General features: G+C 33.2%; 1 protein-coding gene across 1 annotated transcript; it reads right to left on the bottom strand.

Moving 5' to 3' along the window:
• Positions 1-2,333: 2,333 nt before the first annotated feature.
• On the bottom strand, positions 2,334-22,849 carry LOC132722337 (uncharacterized). Its single transcript, XM_060706817.1, has 22 exons — positions 22,768-22,849; positions 22,042-22,089; positions 21,288-21,335; positions 20,819-20,866; positions 20,206-20,283; positions 18,830-18,919; positions 18,029-18,079; positions 15,925-15,990; positions 14,834-14,914; positions 14,429-14,467; positions 13,613-13,801; positions 12,390-12,437; positions 11,945-12,016; positions 11,317-11,412; positions 10,452-10,499; positions 9,865-9,924; positions 9,344-9,448; positions 8,732-8,776; positions 7,532-7,645; positions 6,000-6,166; positions 3,574-3,708; positions 2,334-2,528 (listed from the first exon to the last, which is right to left on the bottom strand). The coding sequence occupies exons 2-22, from the start codon at positions 22,085-22,087 to the stop codon at positions 2,427-2,429; spliced, it is 1,728 nt and encodes a 575-aa protein (XP_060562800.1). The 5' UTR covers positions 22,088-22,089; positions 22,768-22,849; the 3' UTR covers positions 2,334-2,426.
• Positions 22,850-23,162: the final 313 nt, after the last annotated feature.

The following is a 23,162-nucleotide window of genomic DNA, read 5'->3' on the forward strand; positions in this document are numbered from 1 at the left end:
TTTGAATGTTTTATGTAATACGTTCGTATGATATCAGATGTTTGCTTATTTATTTTTACAAACAAAAAGTATAAATAACATACTGGTTGATGATATGTCAGAAGTTTTTACACTTAAATTACAACACACAGGATCTTCATAATACCTGTTGCTATTTAGCATTAGAAATGGACGAACTTCTCATTATTGTTCGTGAATTGAGCTTATGAAACCAATATATGATTTTTACCTTCTCTTAAATTGCTCCCAATGGATCTTCAAGTTTTTTAAGCTTATTAGGTATTTATCATGATTTTTTAAAAAAGGTTATACATGTATATCGTATCCTTAAATATCCTGTATGTTGTTAATAAGGATGTAACAACACTTGAGCGAAATTTTATATATGTATATGATTATTCTTCTAAAACAATTTCTAAAATAGTAGAACATGTTAAAAATGTACTGCAAATGATGTTTATACGCATTATAAGTTATCATTAAAATATATGCATTCATTTCTTTATGAAAAATTTGGCTTAGACTTTATCGAAAATAAGTTTCTAAATACCTCCCTTTAGTTGCATGAAATATCTTTACTAATAATGCTTTTTGAAACTTACAATATTGATAAATCTTCGTTTGAGCATCATATGTATGATATAAAACCGTAAAAAGATTTGAGTTACAGGATCTTTAAAGCAAATCTATGATAGTGTCTAAAAGGAAGTTGTCATGGTGCTGAGTGGTTATATTTTGTTATTTTTTGTCTGGTCATTCGGGATCATTGAGTCAAGCACTTACATTAAGTGTTTAGAATTAAGTACCATTCAATCCGGTTGGGAGGGGCGTGAGGGATATCGACTGTTTTCATAATCCTTCAAGGACAAACTGAGTCTTCATTTTTCATGTAATTTTGTTGCTTTTGATACTTCCGAAGGATTACTTTCTCCAGATTATTTATATTACGCGGCTGCATATTTTCCAAAATGTGCATACTTTTCGAAGAAAACGTGCCGCTATTGTCATGACCCTGTGGTAAGCGTTGGTAAACCTTTTCGTTAAAGTACATTTTCATAATAATCATATTTTAAGGTCTATTTTCTCAGTTCCTATCAAAGCTATTCACTTCAAACTTGATATACATGTCCGGTATCAAAATATGACACAATTTCAAAATGGAAGATTATCCAATCGTTTACGCCCCCTTTTTGCTCGGAGGTTTATTTCTCAAAAATTGTCAAAGTTGATAACTTCAGACTTGAAGGACATTTTAGCTCACCTGTTACAAAATTACAAGGTGAGCTTTTGTGATCGCTTTTCGTCCGGCGTCCGTCCTTCCGTCCTTAAACTTTTAATTAAACAACATCTCCTCATAAACTACTATAACAATTTCATCCAAACTTCACAGGAATGTTAATTTGGTCGTCACCTTTAAAATTTGTTCAAAGAATTAAATTTCATGCAGAACTCTGGTTGCCATGGCAACCCAAATAAAAAAAACTTTAAAAATCTTCTTTAAGCAGCTAGAGCTTAGATATTTGGCATGAAACATCTTCTAGTGAGTGTCAACCAAGTTTCTTCAAATAAAAGCCCCGGGGTAAAAATTGGCCCGACGTTTAGGTCATTGTTTTTCCCTATACATGTATGTGTATAGTAAAAAACTTAAAAACTCTTCTTTAAAACAAAAACCGGGGGTTCAAATTGACCCCGCCCCAGGGGTCGTTGTTTTTCCCTGTATGTATATAGTAAAAACTTAAAAAATCATCTTTTATTTAACCCAAAGAGCTATTGCTAAGATATTTAGCATAAAACGTCTGCTATTGAGTGTCTACCAAGTTTGTTCAAATAAAAGCCATGTTGTCAAAATTGGCCCCACCCCAGGGGGTAATTGTTTTTCCCTTTATGTTTATAGTAAAAACATAAAAAATTATCTTTTAAAAAACCCAAAGAGATAACTCTAAGATATTAAGCATACTTAATCTTATATCAAATTTAAATTGCAATTGTAGATGGGAGATTATCCTAATATCATTTTTATTATTCCTTTTGTTTAACATAGAATATTTGCCTTTTTCTCGGAGACCATTAAAGGTATTCACTTCAAATTTAAAATATGTGTTGACTTTCAAGGGCAAGTAAGTCTAAAAAGCACGTATGGAGAGTTATGCCGCCTTTTCTATGGTTTTTTTATTTTACTATTTGTCACTGAGAAATGTGAAGCACGCTCTCGACGGTGGAACAGTTGCTTGCCCATTTGATTGTACGGTGTGGGACAGGTCTTGTTTACGCTATTGTACTCTTATTCAATATGTATATATCAAATGTGAATGGAAAGAAATAATAATGTGAGATTGATTCATTGAACTTTATTTTGACGTACATTTCTTTTAATCAATTAACAGAAAAACTGATACTAGTGTCTTAAAGGACACATGCATCAATTATCAATTTGTAACAATTACATAATAATTTCTTGGATTACTTTGGAAAGTTCCGTGATCAATGTGAACAATTTCTGGTACACCGTTACATTTTTGAATCACCATCTGAAAAACAAAAACTGACGAAATTAATTCCAAATGTTTAGTTTTCAGTCAAAAAGCTTCGAATAATGTCCGCAAGGCTACAAACACACATTTCTATCAATTGTGGCATTTGAAAATATTATAAACAGAGGATACGGAATGAGGGTAGATTCAATACTGTATTTATTGAACGAGTTGAATAAAAATTGTATTATGCGAGCCTTTGGTGGGTGTTATATTTTTTTTATTCAACTAGTTCAATTATTTGAGTAATGAAGCTACATGAATATGATATTCTTTTTATAACATAGTCAAACAAGAACTGTTTTAGTAAAAATAAATCCATTTTTTATTAACGTGTTTACAGTGAAATGCAAACATTTAGCGCGTCTTCACGCTATGCTTGTACAGCGCTGTAAATGTCACGTCGAAATACATGTAAATGCATAGCCGTGCAATACCGTTTCTATAGAGACCAAAAAAAAAAGTTGAAAGAAATCTTCTCAAATCGGTGCTTACGGGCATTGATGCAAAACATGAAACAATAAGTGCATGTTTCTTCTTTTCACTTTTAAAATGTTTTGGGATTATTTCAATGTGTAGTGAATGATAATTGTCGACAAAAAAAACAATATATACATGTATAATATATAGTATCACTGCCTCAAAAATAAACAAATTTTCCTTCGATATTAATTTCGAAAGTTAAAGTCAATATTTATTATTACAATTCGGTAGATATGTGCCTTTGGCAAGACAAACATAAATATACATACGGCGAACACGCAGTTATTTTTGTCATTATAGTGTAAGCTTGTATCTATCTGATTGTAAATATAATGTCCAGTTGTTCAAAAAGGAGAAGGAAGATTGATTCTGATTGCAAACATCAGTAGATGTTTACAGGTATGAAATGCTAAAATCATGAAGAATACTTTTGTGTTACCAAGGTTAAAACAATATTATTTCCATTGTAATGTTGCCCAACTTGCCAAAATTTAAAAATGTGGCAGGGTCGGTTTCAAAGAGCCTGTTCAAGGGTTTCAGTGATACATGCATTACATACCTTGATACCAACGTCGGAACAGCCGAGGAATATGCCAGACTGAGCTCCGGTGGCAAAGTACCTATCCTCATCAAATGTTGCTATCGGGATATATGTTGGTATACGTGGAGAACTTGACTCACAGTCAACCATAATCTGGAATGAAAATTTACTTTTATCCAGAAATTTATTTTAATAAGGGAATCTTCTAAGAGCTATAAAAAACAGTAAGTGTTTTACTCGGTTTATTTGAGCTTATTTTTGTTTTATGTTTTTTAAGGTGTCAAGTAACAACGAAACATCTTTCACTTTTTACATTGTAACATCGACTTTAGAAATATTAACCTTTCACAACCTACGTCCAACCGTTAAATATATTGAAGGTCAAATACCCTACAATTTATTGCCCATTAAGTAAAACAACGCTTCATGGATACTGTTCTGAACATATAAATACGGGATTATTTGCAGAATATTATGTGCTTAGATCTTTTCGTTTCATCGAAGGTAAAGATATGCCCAGCCCAAAAGGTCAAAAACTTTGATTGTATTTGGCATTTCCTTGTCAAATGTTATACATTGTAATAAATGATATTATAAATGTATAAAATATAACATATAAAAGTACCATGCAAACACCTCCGCTTTTTCTGTTTTCCTCATAGAGCAGTGCCTAATATACGTTTCGCTATAAATATTTGAAGTCACTTGGTGAAAACTATAGGTACAGCAACTTATACATTTCGTCAGGTCTGGGGTAACTTCGTGAACATTATAGTTACAGCAACTTATAAATCTAATATTCATTTCGTTAGGTGTGAGGTCACTTGATGAACACCATAGTTACAGAAAGACGGTGCATATCCATATTGGTACCCTCTTTGCGAAATCTGCTCAAACGGTACCCTCTTTGAACATGCACAGGTCATTCTCTGCTAAAAACAAGCCAGCAATGGATACCAATCCAGTAAAATTTCATTGACAGGAGGTATGTCACGTAGAAAAGATGTATACCATGGAATACTATAATGTTTTATTTATGTGCAGCGGCACGGGCTACCTCTCTTCATTTAAATTTTATATCACAGATACCCTCTCATTTTTGAACACAAAGGTACCCTCAAATCACGACATATGCTTTTATTTGCGTTAATCGTTAAGTATGTATGTATTTTTTCTTACTTTTATGTAAATATTACATACTTAGCGATTAACGCACATAAAAGCATATGTCGTGCTTTCGTTGCTAGTGATGTCACTTGGTGATCACTATGGTAAAAAAACTTATAAATTTTATATTTGTTTTGTTAGGTCTGAGGTCACTTGGTGAACATGATAGTTATAGAAATGCTAATAAACATAATATTTATTTCGATAGGTCTGGGGTCATCTGATGAACACCATAGTTACAGAAGCTTATAAATCTCAGTGTGGAAGGCCAGGTCAAGATTATTAGTACAAAAATCATAATCCGTTCATTAACTTGAGAAATATTCGGCTCAGTGCTTTCAAATTCACAAGATGGTCACCCTCGCTAAATAGAAGACATTATTTAAAAGGAAATACTTTAAGGGAACTACTGAAAACATAATAAAGATGTAAGAACGTTTTTGTTGGTTTAAAGCGTTGCTTACCGTGAAGTTATTTCTTTTTTGAAATTACTATTTATTGCATGATAAAAACAATCTATAGAGATACAAATAATTTAAATTATGAGAACATGATGATATCTTATTCGTGTTTTTATTAGCCCGATTTTAGATTTTTGGGTCCATTTTTCACAATTAAAATATATTCATTCTTGAGAAACAAATTAAGCGAATGATCTGAAATTTTGCAAACAAGTTAGATCTATTGGTCAAGACTGACCTACAGGAAATGAAAAAAAAAATTTCAAATTGTATTTTCAGCTCCATCATGTAAAAAACATCAGTTTAGCCCTTTTAAAATTCATGTTTTCTGAAAAGAATGTAAACCTCGTTTGCTTATTTATGCACTCCTGTCATAACATAATCATTATAAGTCTAATGGTCTCTGTGACCAACTCTTACTACACAAAAATATTAAGGAGAAGGGGGCATATCTAAGTAATTTTGACATCTCTCGTTACATTATTCTGAACTCTCACCACAGCGTGCAGTCCCTGTCCCAATTGCTGTAATCCGGAACAACTATTCCTATTGCTGTCACGTGACCCGGTACAAACAAAATTCAACTGGCGCCATATTTGACTTTGTTATATAAACATTACAAAATAAATGCCCACCAACGGTGTTTTGGGGTTCTTGCAATAGTGACAGTCGTTATATTAAGACAAGGATTATTTGCAAAATGTATTTGTTGATGCATTTTCTAAACCTACAGCAGATCAAGAACGATGTCGGTCGTGGATTAAATAGTACAGTCGTTAAAATGTACTTGATAAATAGATAACTTTATTTGATTACATTGGCTCCTTTTTTCCAAGAACTGGGTGACGTCATGTTACACCACGAGAGAAGAATTGCGTCATCAGTACTCTGTGTGTGTGGAAAGCAATAACTTGAATTTACATGTGTTGTTACCACCAAGCCTGCAACACTCTCGATCACTTTCATTTTGTCGCAAGTAAACTCTGTCATAAAATAAACCTATATTGGTATACATGTACTTGATCTTTTTAAGATAAACACTAATAACATACAATGTACTATAGCTGTACTCTGCTACGAAAGCGTCCTGGTGCCAATCTTAATGTTCTATAAAAAATACTAATATGAGTTTACCAATCTAAAACTTTTTTACATTAAGATTTGGCACCAAGACGTATATTGCCGTCTTGTTGAGATGACCTATATAAACTAATCTAGCAAAAGGCAATGGTTATAATTGTTGTTTAGTTTATAGGCCAATTTCAATGCCAGTCAACGTCCACCTTATTGGCTTTCAAAGATTACAAACCAGTTTGTTTGTTTGTTTCATTTTACGCCTTTTTCCAACAGTATTTCAGTCATATAGGCGGGTAGTTTCCTAACCATCGTTCCTGGAGAGTTACACCAGCACTAAACGACCTTCCTCCGCGCTAAACTACCAAAGCATCTCCCGGGGATCGAACCAACGCCAGAGTGAAAGTGATACAAATATACAAATAACCATCACACTTAGTGTCCAAGATCAATTGGTAGAGCCAAATTTCATCTCGTGCGATATTCGAATTAGCGACCCTGTATCACAAATCCAATGATTTCGCTGTTGAGCTAAACGGGCTGACGATTTTAATGTAATGACTTTTGTAAAATATATACGTAAATAAAGTATGTACATGTACAAGTAAATGCAACACAGCCTATGTTCACCTACAAGTTTATCATATCCTTATTTTATGTCCTCCATTGCTAATTTATATTCAAGAGAAACACTTTTGAGAGTAGTATATGATCTTTATGCTACAATGTTCGGAAATAACGCTCTTCTGGCTTTATCAAGATATAACCCAATCCTTAAAAACCGTATTACAAAAGTGCAAGAGTAATCAGATGTTTGGACGTGCGTGGCTGAGTAATTAAGTTATTTTACTTCAAATCACTTGCCCGTCACCACTGTGGGTTCGATTCCCGCCCGAGACTTTGGATATTTTCCATTTAGCGGTAGTTTTACTCAGGTGCAAGCTTGTGCCTAAAATAATGCACGGAGGGACACCGGGGTCTTCCTGGGAAGCTCAAAAGTCTCAATATGACATAACTGTCTGATTTCCTATTTTACCTGAAGATTTTGTGATGCTCGTTTAAATATATTCCATTTAGAAATATTTACGTAATTTGAAAATATGTTATTCTATTTTGAATAAACTGTTTTCAACTGCCTTCGAAATGTAGGTCAACAAAAAATTAGTTTGACACTAAAATGAAAAAAATGAAACATCTTAAAGTGTTTTAGTCTTTCTTCTCAGCGTTGAACAATTACTTAAACTCATGTTGTCGTATTGAAGAAATATAATTACGGATTTTTGGAGCCTGAAGCACACGCTGTGTTGATGTTGCTGTATATGTCGGGACAGTTTGGGATATAAATGAAGTTGTGGATGGCGTAGTTGTTGACGTTTTAGTCGCAAGTCCTGTAAAAGATTGCGACAAAAATTGTAATGAAAATATAGAATATAGAAGTCTCATTTAATGAGATACCTAAACATGTTTCACCTTGTAGGTGATTTTCTTGTTGCTCTGTCTTCCTTTAGGACATTGAGTACTTTTGTTATGGTCATTGGGTTTACTTTTATATGTTTCTACATAATCATTTTAGTGTTTTACTTATTTAACCTTTTGTAACCATGACAACTGTTAGAATTTAACTTGGCGGGGATTAATTTTATTTACACTGCCTCGATTATAGGAACATGGTTGGGCTAAGAGCGAGGTTTGGTGCACCATTAACCGGTTTAAACTCCCCAGCAGTCATTATTATGCTGCTGACCGTTCCAAGGCGGCGCTCCACTGTGTTCCTCAGATGTATGTCTATGTTGTTTCATACTGTTTTGGTGACACTTTTGCTTGTGTCCCTTGTTGTTTTCTCGTCTACGGTAAGTATATTCCCCATTGCCTCAAGTTTTTATTTCTTTGATTACTCCCCCACCCTTCCCCCCGGTCTCCTGTCCCCTTCCCCTTTCTGGGCCTATTTTTATTTTCTTTTAATTCCTTATCAGTTACAATTATCATTTAATGATTAACCTGTCCGTGCTCTGTCTTTGCCCTGTCCTGTTTTTGTTTGGGGTCCCCTGGGCTCCTTGCCATTGGTTCTTGTTGCTGGGTCATAGGGGGGTTGCGTTCATTGAACGCCGCCTTTCCTTGTTGATCTTGTTTATCTTATTTTCCTTAACTTCCAGTTCTTTAAATTAAAATACAAAAATACGTATTTGAAGATTAATATGTAATTCATGCTGTCGTTGGTTATGTTTGTTTGTTTGTTTTTGGGTTTTACGTCACTTCGACACAGTAAAGGTCATATCGGGACGTTCTAGCTATACTGGTGGAGGAAGACCTCCGTTGGTTATGTAACTAGATGCATACTTAGAGGTTTGCCTATTATTATATGCTCTTTGTCAATCTCTATATATTAAATTATGTTAGGGAAGACCCCACGAGAGCACGGACAACAAAATAGAAAATAAGAAAATATAAGAAAATGCAGCTATAGAATGGTTTACCTTTAGAACAGACGCATGGGTCCGAATCATCAGTTGGGTACTGAACTGAAAAGAATATTGAATAGTTTTTCTACAACGTCCATTTAGTTTAAAAATCGTTTACCAGGAGCGTTTCGATCATCAAACGGGCTTGAAAAAGTGTTCGCAGGCTAGATATTACCCCGCTCTTCAAGTTGCAGTGGAAATGGTCTTTCAATTGAGACTTTAAAATGTAAAAGGACGATGTCTAATACATCGCTGCTCTACTTTAGGGCATTTAAAATATCAGAGTCGCCTCTGGAACGTGGCCATTGCTGTATGCATACTTTTAAGTAAGTAGTGAATCATATAGTTAGTTCATATAATATCAAACTGTTCTTTTTGATTTTGTGACAATATTTACCGTATATGAAGATATACCGTATAATGTAAAAATGTTAACATTTATTTTTTATGCGTAAAAGATAAAAAATCTTGAATGAGGAGATCTCTCGCAGAAATAATGAAAACATAGACAATGGTTTATGATGATAATTGAAAGTTCAATATTAAGTTAACTCCTAGCATTGGCTTAAGTTGTTTTTAATCCCTGTCAGTAAAATTGAGAATTAAATGTTTTAAAAGATTAATTACGAGTAGCTCTAATGATAAGTTCAAATTGACAGTCTTTCCATTGAGTACAAGAGCCGTTGTCGTACAAACTACAGTGGTTGTTCACTCCTCCAAGTTTTTGCCACACTGCAAAAAAACATTGTTAATATTATCTTATACTTGCTTTTTATGAATTATTCGTCTGATGATTAGACCGACCATTTCCGATAATTGGACTGATCGACGGTATTTCGCCTCGAGTGTAAGAGGTTGTCCGCCTTACTAACGGATTTGAAAGGAAATGCAATTCGGTAGAGACAACTTTCTACATTAGCTCGAAGAAGAAGTGATGGTACGTACTCTAAATCGCTTAAGTCAACTGATTCAGTTAGAGACGAGTTAACTTCATTAATACTATTAAAGGATGGACTTCTTCAACTGTTAATCGAAAAAATGAATACATGTATTAAATACTGTTATTGTGCTAAATGATAAATCAGTTACATCTAAATCTTGAGAAATTCTGTTCGTAACCTAGGTGATGTAAAAACGTTTGGACTTACAGCTGTCATGATTCTGGCATCCATGTTCGTGAATGTGCGAGAAATATTCGGTTGCAATATCTGAAATGGGACATAATATTCAAACAAAAAGTAAAGAAAGAGGATGTCTTTTATTTCACTCATTAATTGTTACAGTTTTGAAAATAATTTGAATGTTTGTTTGAAGACTCTAAGAACATGTTTTCCTACTTTGATTTAACTGGTAACTTAATTAATTAGTTGGTTAATTAGGATCTAGTAATACGGAATATCTTATGACGCCCAAAATGACAAAATTGAAATTGTTGCAGACTCGGTTGGTCCAGCCTGTTCATGCCCAGAAGGGGTGATTGTATGTTATAACAGGCTACCTTCCACGACCCGTAACTTATTATATATAAAATGACGAAGATGTAAGATATTTTGAAATTGAAATGAATACATCTCAATTTTGAGAGTTCTGTCGTACAGTAAGGCACAGCATTTCATTCAGATGTATGATTGTTATTTCCCCTAGCTTATTTATTATTAGACTGTGACCCAGGGCATAATGCTATTAATGTTGAGCATTCACCTAAATTTCTTGCACTAAAATATCTTTAACTTACTGGAATATGCGGCATCGTTTTTATGACAAAGACCGTGACTTCCGTTTCCTGTATATACAATAATCATTTTATTCAATTACGCTTCATGTACCACAATAAAAAATTGAAGTATGTAAGCATTGTATTAATATTTAATTTAAATGTATTTTATATTTAGTTTAACACTATAAAAGAATTTTTATGACTAAAATAACAAAAAAAGCAAGTGTTTTCTACAGTCTGTCACTTGGATTTGCTTCTTTGTTAATGCTTATATATTTTCAAACAGTGCATATGATGTAAAAAGTGAAAATTTATTTATTTATTTTGCTTAACCATGATGAAATAAAAACAATTAGCCGGACAGTAAAACATTAATCATAATATGTCAGATAAGAACATCAAATGATATTGTATAGATAGAAGATGTCCTTTCTAAAATGAAGTTTCTGTCAAACTGTCAGGAGCTTTTTAAACAGTTTGCATTGTTAAGGCATGGAGAAAATAATTGATAGACAAGCACGGCTGACGCCTCTAGACATTAATGCAACGTCGTAAATGGTCCCTTCAGAATATCATGGTGATACATGTAGTAATAAATTATTTTCTCACCACGTGTTTTATGTAGGAAATGGCAAACCACGTGTTTTAATGTAGAAGATGGCAAGCACGTGTTTTTATGTAGAAGATGACCAACGGTGTGTTTTATGTAGAAAATGGCAAACTACGTGTATTTACGTAGAAGAAGGCAAACAACTACTGATATTATGTAGAAGAAGACAAACTACTTGTATGTCTGTAGAAGAAGGCAAACTATGTGTATTATTATATTTATGGGGCAGTCGGATTACCTTGTTAAATCATATAAAGAAAAATGTGTACTCACTCAAATGATACAATTTATGATCAACAAGCGGTGTTTGTTCATGACATGTACATATTCCGCTATCGTGAGAGCTAGAGTTGTTATTTTTGTATTTTGCTATAATAAGATAGAATTACAAACTGAAATGTTAAAAATAGAATCGGGTATTTACATGTCAATGAATGCTGAACAAGAAAACAACCAAATGTGTAAAACTAACTCAATCTGACAAAATAGAAAAAAAATTGATTGAGTCTTTTCATAGGGCGGCTGTGATTACTACAAGCTTTTACACGAAAGTCACTGGTATACGGAAAATCAAGTTTTAGTAACATAAAGTATTAAGTCACATCCACAGATCTACGATAAATATGTTCATACTGCAGTTATAACGGAATTAATGCGATACTTTTATATCATTCAATGAAAAGTGGCGTATGGTCCCCAAGTAAATAATTGTGTTGCCTGAAAAATGTTTTAAAGATCTTAATATTGTACCATACAAAGGGAATTTACGACCTTTAAGAACCAATTGTTGACATAAAAGATGTCATAAGGACCATATTTAGGATATAAGAGAATGGTTTGCAAAGGGCAAAAAGCATACAGATGGTTAGCGCTACATAACTATGAAAAAGTAACTGCTTACTGACGAGGTAATTTTGTATTATCTTTCGACACTCAGGATCTTTGACTTGAAGGTCATGCAGGTAGTGCCATACTGAAACAAACAAAATATCCCTGAAACTAGTATTCTTCTCAAGTAAAGGTTTTGCAAGTATACTAATTCATTATATACGTGTACTTATAAATGAAAGATGATAAATATTGATTAAATAAAATGCTTATTTTTATTTCTGGTATTTCCAGAAAATTACCCTGAAAATAAGGAAAACATCAAATTAGATTTATCCTTTATTGCGCCATTTACAAGAGTTCCCGCTTTTTTCTGATGCAGAGGAAGTGGATGTTTTTGTTGTTGTTTTTTATTTTGGGGTTATACACATCGATTTTTGTTAGTATGGTTTGAGATTATACTTGTACATTTTTGTACTTCCCTTTCACGATACTAAAAAAAAATAAGAAGGTCTTACCTGAATTTGCACTCAAGCAGCCATTTTCTGCCCCAAGATGAAGCAGTTCTAAAAAAAAAATAAACACTACATCATTTTAGCAAGCTCATAAAGAGATCTACGTCTGCATTTATTGTCAAACTTTTTTCATTAAGTCGTTATTTATTCCCTATATTTCATTCTATGAATAGTTTGATTGTTTCCAACGATTTGTTTCTAAGGTTTTAGCTTTATACTATGGTTGGTTTGTAAACTTTTCTTGTTTAGAACTTGTTTTCTTTAATCGCGTGTTACATTTAACCATTGTTTTATAATATGATGTAATTTTTACTTTGCATTTTTATTTCTGAACTGACTTAATTGCAAAAGAATGAAGTAGTTTATATTTAATTCATGGCTGTTAATATTTACTTCTCTATGATAATTACTTCATTACTTTAACTCATATTCAAAGGATCAAAGTACTGACTTTATTGGGTCTGAATCAAATAAATATATAAGAATATAAAATTATAAATATTCATATGAATAAAGATTTCATTATTTTTTTCTGGAAGTGAATATACACAACCTCTTTATATAACATAAATTTGCTTTCCATAAACTTTAAACTATTCCCGATGTTAAATTAAAAATCAATTTTGAGTGCATTGTTGTAGAATATTGCATGATTTGAGTACAATTGCGTAGGAATATAATCACGTAGGCCTGTAGTGATAAATCACAAAGCAATGGAATGATCGATAAAAATATGCTGTACAACTTTGAACAAAGAAGTAATTTCTCTGACATCATTTGGTAAAGAGACGTCAGGACGTCATTTGACTTGTTAACATGCGGTTTTATGCTGTGTATGTATATTGTGTAATAATACACTCGATTGACTTATCTCTTTGATAGGGAAATATTGTATAGACTGTTAGAATTTAGTTTTAATCACTATTTCAGAACTGTTACTTAAAATTACATCTGTGAAGTTATGAATATCAAAAACATTAAAGAAAGCATGATTTGGGGCGTGAAAAAAATTTGTAACGGCAGACTGGATAGATTACGCTTTGTGTAACCATGGACACGGCATGCTTTATGGTTTCTGACACAATCGTTCAATCACTCATTTGAATCCGTGATTTATATTGGGTAGTAACACAGTATATTACTATGATTGGATACGGATCACCTTTGCAACGATGCAAAAACAGAACTTAACATCTAATTGTTTTTGTTGAGTTCGTAAAACTTACTTCTAAAACTATCAAAATTAAGACAAAGAATATCGTGAGAAATATGGTGTCCGGCAGGATGTGTAGTTAGACTTGATGTTGGGTTGGTCGTTGGATGTGTTGTAGGGCGTGTCGTCGGATGTGTTGTAGGGCTTGTCGTTTGCTTCGTTGTAGAGAGTGTAGTTGAGTGCGTTGAAGTGACTGGAATCTCTGAAAATAATTTGAATATGATGTTTTTTCAGTCTTAAAAGTAGAATTGTTTGTTGTACGACACTATTATTGTTTGTTGGATCCCTGGATATCAATAATAGCATTGCAACACATTATCAATTATAATTTATGGTTTAAATTAGTATAGAAATAAGTTGTTAGTATAGAAATTAGTTGTAGACTTCTAGTCAATGCACCAAAGCTTAAGCTTCTCCGCAGTATTTTTCATGAATCAATAAAATTTGAATCAATGTTCCCGAGTGACCAAATAAGATATTTTATCATCAAGCTGAAAAATTAAAAACAAAATGCGCTAACATTTGTTTTGTTTGCTTTTACGGCGATTCGACACAATTAAGGTCATAAGGCGCCAGAAAAGGAAGATGATTTTGGCTAACCTTGGGTATAAAACTTAAAACAACACCAGGGGTCAAACCTACCCCACCTGCTGGAGCCTCCAGTAATTAGAACACATTCAGTCGCTTCTTTGGATTACGCAGAGATTAACGGTGACTGCAATTTTGATGCCGCATCAACCCTTAAATAGGTGGTCAATGAGACATGGAAACTCACTATCATTTATCACTCACATATGATACTTCAACAAAAACTATTTAAATAACATACCGTCGCATCTACAGTGATCAGAATGGTGTTCGAAAGAGTCTGTAAAAAATAAGGTAGAAATTTTGTCGTGCTAAATAACCAAATTCGAAAAAATGAAAAGTCGAAAATGGAAAATTATGAAAAGTCAGCCCAATTACAAATATCCCAGACTTGGTTTGTTTAAACCTTCACATGGACGCCAATGGTAAAAAACTACCATGCACGTCCCCGAGCACTTGCTCAATCTGAATTTAATATTTAAGCTTGTAAATGGTGTTTAATTTAGAATTTTCTGAAATGTGTTTTTGAAGAATTGGATAATCTTTGACAACAATGATAACAAATTCAGGATTATTAGAGAAAATAAAATGTTTGAAAAAAGACATTGCGAAACAGTTTAAGTGGAGTTGTATGAACTTCACATACACCTGAGATGAAACATGAAGTCTTGTTGACATCCGTCATGGTCGTCACCGTCCCGATTAATCCTGTCAAGATTAAACCAAACTGGAATAAAAACGAGACATACAAATAAATTTAAGTTTACCCTTGAACAAGATGTCGTAGGTTGAGAGGTAACTTAACATTGAAGCACCTTAATCAATTATTTTACGCAATCAGTTGAAAAAAACACTGTACAATAACATTTTCTCAACAATACAATGTTATACACTGTTTTTTCATTTTATTTGCATTTCGGCTGCAAAACTTATATTGGACTCGGCTAGCTATAAAATTCCTGGTTTGAAACAAAGAGGTAATTTACACAATGTTTAGTACAATACTAGTACTACTGGACTTGAAACCGGCTGCAAAACCTGCATTGAACTCGCCTAGTGCCTTGACCAGTATGGGTTTAACAGCTGTGTAATCGTCCAACAGAATTTAGTATTGTACTCAACAATGTGTAATAGCCTGTTAAAATCATTTTGTCAACAGTTACAGGAGTTTTCAAAAGTTTATTTCAAAATAAATTCGGGCAATATGTTTATGCGTGCACATTTTATACAACAAATAAGCACATATTATAGTCATATTCTATAAATTCAATAAAATATCATTTTATTTTAAAACTAAGATGCACAACACTTTATGTATGATACAACATGATTTTAATATAAATACGTGAGATATGTATGCGTACATGCATCTTATACTAGTACTGTTATACTGTTTAAGCAAAGTAACTGTGTCCTTTATATCATAATATTTTTAAAGGCTCGGCTCTGCATTTCTCTCTCTAAAACTGAATTACTTTATCTTTATCGGATTTCGTACTTCTCTTTATTCTTTACAGTTTGTTTATTTTTGCAAAAACTCCTTTTTACATGCAGCATTTACATTGATCAAATCAAGAAATCGGGTGTTTTCTAGGAAGAGCGCTAGCGTTTTTACTGTATAGGGAACGTTTCACTCATGTTCCTTTCAATAAATGTTTCGTTTATAGTCTTCATATTAAAGTAAATTTATTTGGGTTATAAGTTATAGCAAAAATTTACCAATCAATATATACTAACCTGAATCATGTGTCCTGCAGTGACCTGCATGGTGATGGGATGACTCGAAGAACTGGTTGTACAAAACTGTAAAAAGTAATAATATTGAAGATATGTATGTATAGATTATCTCATTTCTTACCTTTACTAAAATAAAATAATTAGCGTATGGGTCTTGTTTTGACAGAGAGAAAAAACTTAATAATTTCATATTATAGTTATTGAAACTGTGTTCATTCCGTGTTATGTTTTATCTATTTTGGGTGCCTTTATTGACTTCATTGGACTGAATAGTTTCGTAAACTGTCTTGTTCGCCGAGCCTTTGTATGTGATTTTCTTGTTGCTCTGCCTAACTTTAAGGCATCTTGTACTTTTGTTATAGTCATTGGGCTGTATCTTTTTGTGCATGATCATTTAAGTATTCTGTTTATTTTGTCTAATGTAACCATGCAAAATGTAAGAATTTGAGTTGACGGGGATTCAATTTACTCACTCTCCCTCGTCATATAGGAACATATTTTGGCAAAGAATAAAGTTTGACGCGTCTAATTACAGTTTAATTAAACTCCCCAGTAGTGTTATCATCAAATGACTACTTTATGTTCTTTAACATGCTTTACATGTTATTTGTCCCTTTAAATCTAGTATAAACCCTTTAAGTTCTTTCCATTTCACTTATTTAATTGATAATTGAAACAGTTATTTACATGTCATTCCCTTCTTTTTCCACGCTCGTTTTTGATTTGGTCCCTTCCGTGTACCCTGCACGTGTGGCTGGGTTGTGTCGGGAGAAGGGACTGCGTTCTTTAACTTTCGCTTGCCTTGTTGATCATTGTTGTATTTCTTTCTTACAAGTTTTTATGTATTTTTCAGATCATTGCTTTTAGGTAACTAATGAATGGAAGGAGTACGATGAGCCACCAGACATAGTATTTTGAGCAGTGATTAAGCACATACAACTTATCTTAGAATACATGGCTTGGATTCATTTACTAATCGGCAATATATTTCTGTATATAATATATGAAGTACAACACAGATTTTCTAGCTTAAAATAGAGGAACGCAACACATGTTATTATCCTTGACCTGGGACAATTATAAATGTTGATCAGACGGTGTCTAAGCCAAGTGAATACCTTTGATTTGAACGAATGCAGAGCAGATGTCAGGAGTCTTCACTTCAGATAATAGACAAAGAACAGGATACTATTTCAGCTAAGATAAACAAAGTACATGATACTATTTCAGCCAAGATAAACAAAGAACATGATACTTGTTCAGCCAAGATATACAAAGAACGTGATACTTGTTCAGCCAAGATAGACAAAGAACAGGATACTTGTTCAACCAAGAAAGACAACGAACAGGATTTGTTTAGCCAAGGTAAGTAGTGAGTTTTCATTCTTTTCACGGTATTTTTAATATAACCATTTCAGCCCATTTGTAATCCTGTGTCGCTAGTTCGATCTTCAGCAAGACAAATTTCTCTGTGAAAGTTGTCGCTGTGCATTGATTCTGATGTTTTTTTTGTCTCCCGCTGCTTATTCAGAAATTGTTTGTGATAAGTATCCGGTCTGTTGCGAGGAAATTGGTAACTGGTTAGTTATTCAAGAAAGCCGGTTAGGTTGACCGATCGTCGAGATATGACCAATCATGTGTTTAAATCGTCGATAAAGTCACACAAATAAACAAGGTTATGGATATCGCAATTATAATTAAAGATGCAAGCTTGTTTATGCATTGTTATGAGCACTGTCAAGTCGTTTCGCGGTCTTGCTCCTAATCTAGAAACGTAACTTTTGTCATAATGTTTTGTACACGACAGTTTAGGGATTCCATATTTCTCAATTTTATTTAACTAGTCATTCAAGGTAAGGATGCTTGCAGAAAGAACTATCGCTCATATGCGTCGCTCACCAAATTTGATAAAATGTCAAACTCCTGAAAGAAGTAAAATTGTTCAGTTCCTGGGTCGTCTATGTTTGATGGGGGACATTTATACCCGCTTCTTTACATTTTTAACACAAGGGAAGTGTTCTTTATGTTACCATTATGGAATCGCCGTTTGATTAGAGATAACACATTTAAAGCAGTTCTGACTAAAAGAAATCAAATTTCTTACTTCTATACGGATCATGGTCCTTCATACAGGAGTCCTTGTGATCCACGGTACCTGCAATATTCATTTTAATTCTAACCAAACATACTTCAATGAAAAACAAACAAGCAAACAAAACAGTAAATTATCCTTTCATTATCTTAAGATACAAATAAAACAAATTATTCTGAACTAATAAAGTCATATATAACAAGAAATCTTAAAGGCCAATTATCCCCAAGAAATGCTTTTATTTCTATTTCTCAAAAGCTTTTGTTTGTGTATTGTGTAAGTTTCCAATAAGTTACTGATTAACCAATAAGCTACACCATCATTTGCTTCTGTTGCCTTTTGGTTTGGTAATTAGGGTAGGTGTAATGATCATGTAAATTGTATTGATGTCAAAATACTTCTTTGTTTTCATTTTGCTCCTTTTATGACAAATAATTTCACATCTTGCGGTACTTTCTTCATGTGATAAGCATTTTACATGCATCTGACCATTTTTGACATTATAAAACTAGTGTTTGCTCTTTCCAAAGATGGAAAAGAAATAGTCATTCCTGAGGCATAATGTGCCATTATATGAACGTTTTAGTGATAGAAGCATTAATGTCTTGATATGTCAGCGATAAAGAGCCGTGTAAAACTGTAAACCATCCAGTTAAACTAGACACTTAACTTCCTACTGAATTTAAAATCACTGACATTAAAATTGATAACTATTTTAAACCTGGACAAGCAGTCTAGTAAAGCTTAACGTAAAATGGAAGAGATCATTTTTATTGTTAGTAAAAACAGGAAGATAACTAGTATGAAACTCACCATCATGAACGTGTGTATGATATTGCACTAGATCCAGTTTACCGTGACAGTTACATGTGTTTGGAGTGGTTGCATTGGGACCAAAATGACCTGAAATAAGAGGCAGAGAAATCTGGAAAATTACTTTCTAATGAAATTGACGAAAACGCAGAATGTGAGGTGAGAAATGTGGTTGGATTTATCAATTTAGCAATTGACCTTTGCGCACAAAACTGTTGAACAGTTGTGCCAAGTAATACAACAATCTATAGCTATATCTATATATTCCAATTTTCTCTATCAAAAAGTGCTGAACCTTTTAGTGTGACCTTGAATTTTTACCTAAAAACTTGCTTCTGTATGCACCTTTTCGTCTATTGATGGTGAACATTTGTGTCAAGCAGTAATACCGAACACCCTTTATGCCTGTGAAAGATATGCTTTTGACAGAATATTTACTTTTAATCATCTCCAGTGACATTGAAATTGCATATATTGACCTGAATTAACTTGACCCTGAACGGACAATACTCATTCCCATACTTGTGGATATTTGTGATATATTATCTCAATTCAAGGACAACAAGATTGTTTCTACGCGCCTTTTCTTATCTTTATCTACCCTTTTGATCCCTATGTTTAATACTGACCTTACCTAAAGGGACCTGAGTTTAATGTGCGACACTTGTGCTTAATAATATCATAATGTATCTTTATGTATGCAGACATTTTCCTCCTGACACACATTTTCTTCTCAGTTTGACATTGACATTGACCTTTAACATAGATAACGGCGGCATCGTGCGTATTAGCAACAGGTGAAACAATTAACATATTGTCGTAAGCTATTTCAGCCAACTCATTTATATATTTTTTACATTTAAGTTAAAGGTCATTACCGAAAATGTTCAACCTTAGATGCAGTTCTTTATGTGAGCGTATGAGCCGACTAAATGATTTCTTTTTTTTATGTTCAAGTTTTAAATTTAGAACAGTTGAACTCTTAAGCATGCAAATTGAAAACTTATGTGTATGACCTTCAACGTAGGGTACACGATTTCTGTTAATTGGGGACCATACGCCGCTTTTCATGGAATGGCACGAAAGAAGATAACCTCCTTATGAGCACTGCGGATGTTTCTAAATTCAAAATTTCAATTTTTTTAAAAAACATTAATGTTGCATTCTGCTTTTGCCGATGAAAGAAGGCCTGTACGGTAAGTTGCAATTCCCAGTACCGTCCATGAAAAGGCGCAATCAAATTCTGGGATCAAAATAGGGATTCTGTTGTTTTTTCTCTATTTGACTCTGTGACCCCAAGTGTGTATTACATTTTTTGTATATACCTTATGTGCGGTTCACAACAGCCCCCGTCCATGATAAATCACTATACTCACTTGCTAAAACTCGAATTATGTGTCTCCGACATGACGGCTTATTTTCGTCGTGATGAATGTCATGAATCAGGTTGAACACTGAAAGAAAACAGTATAGCATTTAGATAAATTTATGAAGCATACTTGGAGTATTTCTCGCTGTTGCCAATGATATGAAAGTTCAAATAATAGAAGTTGCTATGCATAAAGGGTAACGTCGGTGTCAAAATTTCTGTGTGCACATTGGTATCTCCAAAACTACCGAGGGGAATTGTTCAGAACTTCACACACTTACTTGAGAGCATAATAGGTGATCAACATGGATTTTGACAGAAGTATGGCCCCGATTGAACTTAAAGAATTCTACATAAGTTTTGTTTTACTTTATCAAAAGACTGAGGATTATGTTGTTGACTGAAGATAGTCGAGGACGCCGTCCTTCTGACAACTTTTGTTATTTTTTTTTGTGATGGCAGCAGTTCTGACTTGCTAATATAACCATTGAAAAGCCATACAATCCTGCATGAACGTATGGTCCGTCAATTGTACCTTACTGTACAGCTCTTAATTCAAGGATATATCTAGAACATATATCTAGAATAGCTATTACTACTGAGAAGAGCTTATGACTTACTTGTTTTCACGTCCATACACGTATTGTGCCTTGTAAGATCATAAAGCACTAAAAGAAAGGAAACATTTGCAATGTTAGATCAGGGGAAAAATATTTACCGAAAATGTGAAAACTATAGTTAATAGCATTGTTTACAAGACTGAAAGAGTCAATGTCGATATATTATTTTGTAAATGTGACCTCTGCACATGATTTTAAGGGTTTTTGTATGTACAAACATTGAAACAGTTCTCGATCCATATACTATTTGTATAGATATATGTAAATATTTTAATATATTTTGCGATCCAGAAGTTATGATGAAAGTGAGAAAGACAGAAAGAAAGAAATTTATTGAAGGTTTGTTGCCAAACTATATTTTGTCTTTTTTATATTTGTGAGCAATTAGAAACATAGTTTTTCTTTACATACCGTTATGTTTATTATACCTTTAAGCAGAAAATAAAGACAAGGAAATTGCTTAACTTACCGTTATATTCATGCCTCTTTGTGCAGTGACTGTAATCTAAGGTTGATGCTGAAATATAGGTGTGAGACAATAACTCAAAAATGTGTTCCAAATATTGTAACCTAAAATGGTAACATTAAACAACTATTTTGATAAATATAATCACATACATTAACTAATTAAACAACTTTTTTGATAAATATAAACACATACATTTACACATAAAAATATATAGTAAGAAAAAAAATAGTCAAACTTTAACAATTTTGACAAGGTAGACAAATGTGTGCATATACACACCCTCGGTCAAGGCATAATTTCTAAATTGGTCTTTTAACGCTGATTCAGAAATCAAGAGGGTTTTATATTTAGTAGACGGTCGACGTCTTTTGTGGAGAAATAGGTATCTACTGCTTCGTTATCCAGGAAAGCCGATCGGGTTATGACTAACATGTGTGTTTGAAACAGTGAATCTTTTTGCAATGAAAAAACGAAAGATTGACTATCAAAAACGTTTTCAACATTTGTGTTACCTGATTATTACAAGTGATATCGCTTTAAGAACATATATATATCTCCTTCACTTTTTGACAAAATCTTGTCTGACCTAGAACACATATAGTAATGACGTCATTATCAACAAAAGCGATGATTCTGAAAATAGCAGAGGGGGGAGAACTTTCATTTCTTGCTTTAAAGGTTGTCTTTATTCAACTTTATTTATTATACTTTTTTGTGGGGGGGGCGATGATATTTTAACCAAACTTTCACTTACCACTAGCAATCAGTGCAGCAAAGCAAAATAACACAGGGGACCACATGTCTTTAAATATATAAACATACATAAATTATGATAACAGTTTGTAGTTTAAAAATGTCACGAGTAAGTAAAATTATACCTCGAATACTGAAGCTAACGACAATGGATTTGCCACTCGTTATACATGTATTAACATTGCGTTCTAGTAAATGAATGAGTATTTATCAAAATAGTATTAAAAATATACAATTAATCCTGGCATGAAATGTTTCTTTTCATCGGTTTGATTAGGAAACGCTGGAAAGAAAACATTGTCACATGATCAACTTTTGTTTAACTGTTGGCATGCCGAGTTTACATAATGCATTTGCCCAACAGTCCACTCGATGATTAATTATTTTTTTCAAATACAAAATTTAAGTTACCAACAGATAACAGGCTGCCCTGACTTTACAGACTGCCCTGACTTTACAGACTGCCCTGACTTTAAACTCATGGCAAATGCTTATCACTTTCAAAATCTGTAGCAGGTACACGTGCGTTAAACGCCATGAAATTATCAGCGTTAACTATAGCGAATATTAATTTAGTTACCGTGCAGCCATGCTAATATTTATGTAACGATCTGTGTTTCCATGCTTGCAAGCTAACAACTTCGTGTTTATATCATTAAACACAGCACAAATGACAACCTTTATAGTGATTACCAACTTGATATGAATATATAAATATGAATCTTACCTTAACTTTTCATTCTCAAATTGTCGAATGGTCAACGACTAAGATTTTGATAAAGTAGACCGAATAGATAAGAGTGCTAATTTTAAGTGCACATGCATGTCATCCGCGTACATTCATGTAGTTTTCATATATTATGATTGCCAAATGGAGTGGCGAGTTTAAATTTCATGAGATTTATTTCATTCTATAATATACCGAGAACAATTTGTAACTGTACATGTTAAGTATTTTCGTTCAATAAGTTATTGTTGGGTACTTTAATGGCATTCTTGGGTATTATTGTGTACTTTAATATGACATTATTGGGTAATGTTAGGTACTTTAATGGCGTTATTGGTTATTATTAGGTACTTTAATGGCATTATTGGTTAATGTTGGGTACTTTTATGGCCTTA

This window comes from Ruditapes philippinarum, unplaced genomic scaffold (genome assembly GCF_026571515.1).
Source record: "Ruditapes philippinarum isolate M1 unplaced genomic scaffold, ASM2657151v2 ctg335_1_1_1_1, whole genome shotgun sequence".
Lineage (NCBI taxonomy): Eukaryota > Metazoa > Mollusca > Bivalvia > Venerida > Veneridae > Ruditapes > Ruditapes philippinarum.

Coding starts and splice junctions, on each gene's coding strand:
- LOC132722337 (XM_060706817.1), bottom strand. CDS start 22,087: ATGTGGTCCCCTGTGTTATTTTGCTTTGCTGCACTGATTGCTAGTG. Junction 6,167..7,531: donor GCTTCAGGCTCCAAAAATCC/GTAATTATATTT, acceptor ATTTTATGACAG/AGTTTACTTGCGACAAAATG. Junction 2,529..3,573: donor GTTCCGACGTTGGTATCAAG/GTATGTAATGCA, acceptor TTTGTTTTTCAG/ATGGTGATTCAAAAATGTAA.